Source organism: Cucumis sativus, chromosome 7 (genome assembly GCF_000004075.3).
Source record: "Cucumis sativus cultivar 9930 chromosome 7, Cucumber_9930_V3, whole genome shotgun sequence".
Taxonomy (NCBI): domain Eukaryota; kingdom Viridiplantae; phylum Streptophyta; class Magnoliopsida; order Cucurbitales; family Cucurbitaceae; genus Cucumis; species Cucumis sativus.
This window is the reverse complement of record NC_026661.2, coordinates 11,162,868-11,167,729: the sequence shown is the minus strand read 5'-3', so window position 1 is coordinate 11,167,729 and position 4,862 is coordinate 11,162,868. Positions and strand designations below refer to the sequence as shown.

Below are 4,862 nucleotides of genomic sequence, written 5' to 3'. Positions count from 1 at the left end.
ATGAGAGTACCTTAACATTTCTTGTGTGTTTAATTAAGTACCACAGTTAATCATTCAATCTTATCAAGTAGATTGCCTAAATGTGTTAAACAATTTTATAACTTTAATTCATAACTCATAATTTATCATCTTTTTAAACTTTTGTTGCAGATTCTCAACATTCATGCACTCGACCGTGCCTAGAAGACAACCATTAAAAAATTCTTAAACAGAAAGAAGAAAGATTAATGGAGAAGAGAAGTGATGTCCTTAAGATAAAAAAAAAAAAAAAAAAAAAAAAAAAAAAAAAAAAAAAAAAAAAAAAAAAAAAAACTTCATTTCATACGTTAACAATAAATTTGATCTTTGACAATCAAGAAACTAGATATTATTGGTGTACAATGCCAGGAAGAGTAAACAAAAAAACCAATCTTTAATGTTGGTTTTTGACTATCGATATGCATTTGATGAGGCGTCAAAGCTCAAACTCCCTTTCTGTCCGCTGTTGCTATTAGGCACTTGTCCATTTCCACATTTTCTCACATCTTTCCTGCAGTCTAACGCCCATGAGCTCCGCTGTTGCTATTAGGCACTTGTCCATTTCCACATTTTTTCTCACATCTTCCCTGCAGTCTCACGCCCATGAGCAATGTTGTCGACTGCTGTGCTCCGCCCCGCTGGTGGTTGGGCTTTTCTAGCTCAACCACCAGAAGATTTGTGCTCCCCCCTGCTAGCAAAAAACTTATGATTCCAATTTTCTTCTTTTCGATCCTCCCAGGTATAATTTCTCCATTGTCGGCCTATCTGTCTCTTTCTCCTATCTGTCCTGTCTCTTTCTCTCTCTCCTTCCATGAAATGAAATGATGTGTTGTTCCTTCTCAAAACTGATTAGAAATTTCCAAGACATAATAGCTTCTAATAAGTCTATCAATAGGTATCTTATTATCAAGATGGATGCTTTTGGACAGGAAACCTTTGAAGTATGTCTAGCCATTCTCGACATTTTTCATCTTTGGAAACCATGTCTTCAACTATAGTGTAAATGCTAGCAGCTAGTGACACATCCTTTTGAATCATCTTATGGAGGAGTTTAACCACCTCCTCTAATTTATTATTTTTGTAGAAACCATGCAACAAGGCGCTATAAGTAAGTAAGTTAGGAGTACAACCATTTTCTTCCATCATTTGAAATAAAATATTTGCATTATCTACTTGTCCGTTTTTACAAAATCCATTGATCATAATGCAATATGTCACAACATCTGGTTGAAGCCCTTCCTGAGATAGTTTTTCAAATAGCTCCCAAGCAGTTTCAAGTTTCCTTGCTTTGCATAGGCCGTCAATTAGACAGTTGAAGCTTTCAATGTCCAATTTCATGTTGTATGATTTGAGCTCATTGAAAAGTTCCATTGCTTCAAATAAACAGCCATTCTTACACAACCCATCTAAGAAAACACTACATATATATAAATTTTTGGGAACAGCATGAGGTTTAACGACACCAAATAGTTTCTTTGCATCACCAACCTTGCCCGCAAGAAAAAGCCCTTTTAACAGTACACAAAAAGTTTTCATATCTGGCCACTTTCCCACACGAAGCATTTCATTGTAAAGCTTCATTGCTTCTTCCACGTTAAAGGTTTTACAATACCCATAGATTAGCACAGTGTAACTAATCACATCAGGTTCATATCCCTTACTTGGCATACTAAGGAACAACTCCTTAGCACTATCCAGATCACCAACCAAACAAAACCCCTCAATAAGTGAAGTAAAAGTAAACAAATCAGGAACGATACCCCTTAGCATCATCGTCTCTAGAAACTTCTTAGCTTCGATAACCATTCCTTCCTTGCAAAGCGTATCAATCAATGCACTAAATGTAACCACGTCTGGTCTAACACCTTGATCCACCATCTCATTGAACAAACGTTTAGCCTCTTTCCACTTTCCAATCTTACAAAGTTCATCTATGATGATATTATATGAAAAAATATTAGGCTTACAATTAATCGCATATGGACTAGTGCCATTGAGCATTTCTTGGTGCAACTTAAGTGCAAGGTTAATATTCCCTGTTCGACATAGGCCCTTTATTAAAGTCCCATACGTAACAACATTAGGCCAACAACCTAACTTTTGCATTCTGATAAATAGCCTTGTGGCTTCACTAATCCTATGCTCCATACACAGGCCCTTAATCAAGGAAGTATATGTCACTACATCAGGAATGTAACCTCTCCTCATAATACCCGCCATGGCCGAAAGACCTTCCCTAACCCGATTCACATTACAAAGGCAATTAATCAATATATTCAGTGTGAAGAAATTAGGCGAAAGTCCAGCAAGGTGCATTTTTTTATAGAGAGAAAACACTTGAGAGTAATGCTTAATCTTAGCAAGTGCACCAAGTAAAAGATTGAAAGAAATAATTGAACGCATCATTAGATCAAAGAATTGGAGTGCTTGAGTTGAAGTAATGTTACCTTTCTTGCAATTGTGTATGAACATTGGAAGGCCGTGTTGAAGCGAAATCCGTTCCGACAATGCATGTAGGGATTTAGGATGATTTGCAGAGGAAATTTGGGGATTTGATGATGGAATAGTTGGAGAGTGAGTAAATAGAGAGGAAAATAGCTTAGCTTTGGAAGAAATTGCAACAATAGAAGAAGCGGAAGCAACGGAGTTGGCCTTGAAAGTCATGTGTTGATGAGAAAATTTTGGACAGTAATCCTAATCGGAATGGTTGAACGCTGAAGCTGCCATCTCCAATTGCGTGACGGACTTAAGTTAAAACCCTAAATTTATTTTCACCGCAGATTTTAAGTTCTTGCTTCTCACACATGTTAGCCCAAAATAAATAAGGCCCAAACTTCTTTTTTTTAGTTTACAAAAGAATACATCAAAATCGGTCATTATAATATTAATTTTCACATATTCAAAAAGTTTATAAAATTTATTATTTCCTATAAGAAAAAAAGTTCATGTTTGCCCCCCTCCTTCTCATTCTTTTTCTCTTTTCTTCTGCCATCCTTTTCTTTTATATGTTTTTTTTCTTATCATCTTTTTCTCCCGCAGTTTTTTTTTAATATTTCCATTTTTCTTTTATTTTCATACTCTTTCTTCTACAAATTTTCTTTTCATCCATCCTCGTTCTCTAATTATTTTTATATCTTTTTCAAATAGGTATTTAGTCCATGGTATAAAAGATTGTAGGGATATTGGATTGGTAAATGTATATGATTGTGTCTAAATCTAAATGGTAAATGTATATGATTGTGTCTAAATCTAAACGACTGTATACCAAAACAAATTTAATCTTAGAAAAAAAATTGTTAGAGATTTGGATGTCAAATCTAAACACACAAAAATCTTCAAAAAAAAAAAAAAATTGTTTACATTCACGTACCAAAAAATTCTTGAAAAAAATCGTTTCAAATCTAAACGATTATATATGAAAGAATATTCAAATTTAAACTATCGTTTTTCAAATATATTAAGCGATGGATACCAATTAACATTTTTGAAATTTTCTATTATGGGTGTGTAGGCTTTTTTCATTTTCGAAATTGTTTAGGTATAAATATTTTGTCACTTTATTCTATTTTTTAAAAGACCCCTGATTATAATGGAGAGCAATTTTAGAAAAATAATTAAGTATTTTTTTAAAAAAATATAAATATAGCAAAATCTAAGCATGATAAACTTTCATCACTGATAAACTATGTTGCAAATATTGGTCTATTGCTTATAAACTTTTATGATATTTAAAGATTTTGTTATAATTGCAATTTTTTAAAAACATTGGTGTGTACATATTTGAATCTAATTACTATGTTTGTAACTATCATTTTCTTTTACTCAAATTTTATCCTTTTGTTTAATTTTAGTTATGAGAAATTGTTATGGATGGCAGAGAAAAAAAACCTATTTATAATATATATATATATATATATATATATATAAATTTAAATGAGTTTGATGAATTTTGTTAAACCGGATGAATAGTTTCAATATTTTGCTATTTTTAAAAATGTTCATTTAATTATTGCACTTTTCGTTGTTTAATTTTAATCCTTGTATTTTAGTAAATTTAATGTATCAAGATTAAATTTTATTATAATTGATTAAATATTCATAATAACTATAAAATAATCTATTGAAATTGATTAAATAATCATATCAAGTCTAAAATACAGTATACGAATATATTTTAAATTTTTTAAAAGTTTACAAACTAAAATTGAACCTTGGAAAGTACAAAGACTAAAATTGAACAATCTCTTTGAAGCTTCAACTACTCACGCCCTTTTTACCACACTCAAGCTAGAGAACGCCAACAAAATAATTTAATTAGAGTCTATACACATACGTTTTATTGCATAGGAGTAATCCCTTCATAAAAGTTATCGATGTGGAAATTTATTCACATTTTGCCAACCCAACCAATACCACCTTCCCAAGATGTTAGAAAAATCCACATCTCTAGATCATCTAGTGTGTTCACTAACAATCATAATTCTCAACTTAAAAGAACTATAAAATACTATGACATAAGAGTAGACCACTTGGAATATCATCTTCCAATAATTTCCTTTTTGGTCAGATGTTAATAAACCTTACTAATATTTATGGTGCAACTTCCATCCACGTAACTTCCACCACACACCTTACATAACCGCCATGTCAATGTTTCGTATACAAATCTATGCAACCACTAATATTACATTCTCTATCATGGTAAAGCGAGCATACCACGAAGATGAATTTCGTCTTCTTCAAAGGTGGTCACTGCGCTCCCGACGAGAAAGGCAATGCTAGCATCTAACTCAAAGCATTTTAGCGTTCATACTCTGTTAGAACAATCTTTGATGTAGTAGGAA

The 4,862-nt window shown here is 32.3% G+C and overlaps 1 protein-coding gene across 3 annotated transcripts; it reads right to left on the bottom strand.

Moving 5' to 3' along the window:
* Positions 1-295: 295 nt before the first annotated feature.
* Positions 296-2,794, bottom strand: LOC101208790 (pentatricopeptide repeat-containing protein At3g22470, mitochondrial). 3 transcript variants are annotated; one of them, XM_031889093.1, is made up of 2 exons: positions 2,466-2,794; positions 296-2,249 (listed from the first exon to the last, which is right to left on the bottom strand). In XM_031889093.1, exons 1-2 carry the CDS (start codon positions 2,680-2,682, stop codon positions 925-927), a joined length of 1,542 nt encoding a protein of 513 aa, XP_031744953.1. In that variant the 5' UTR covers positions 2,683-2,794; the 3' UTR covers positions 296-924. The 3 variants fall into 3 exon arrangements, with proteins under 3 accessions (XP_031744953.1, XP_031744955.1, XP_031744954.1); XM_031889095.1 differs by having other exon boundaries at positions 296-1,949; positions 2,466-2,793; XM_031889094.1 differs by having other exon boundaries at positions 296-2,254; positions 2,466-2,765.
* Between the last annotated feature and the right edge of the window lie 2,068 nt (positions 2,795-4,862).

Coding starts and splice junctions, on each gene's coding strand:
- LOC101208790 (XM_031889093.1), bottom strand. CDS start 2,682: ATGACTTTCAAGGCCAACTCCGTTGCTTCCGCTTCTTCTATTGTTGCA. Junction 2,250..2,465: donor CATACACAATTGCAAGAAAG/GTAACATTACTT, acceptor GGGTTAGGGAAG/GTCTTTCGGCCATGGCGGGT.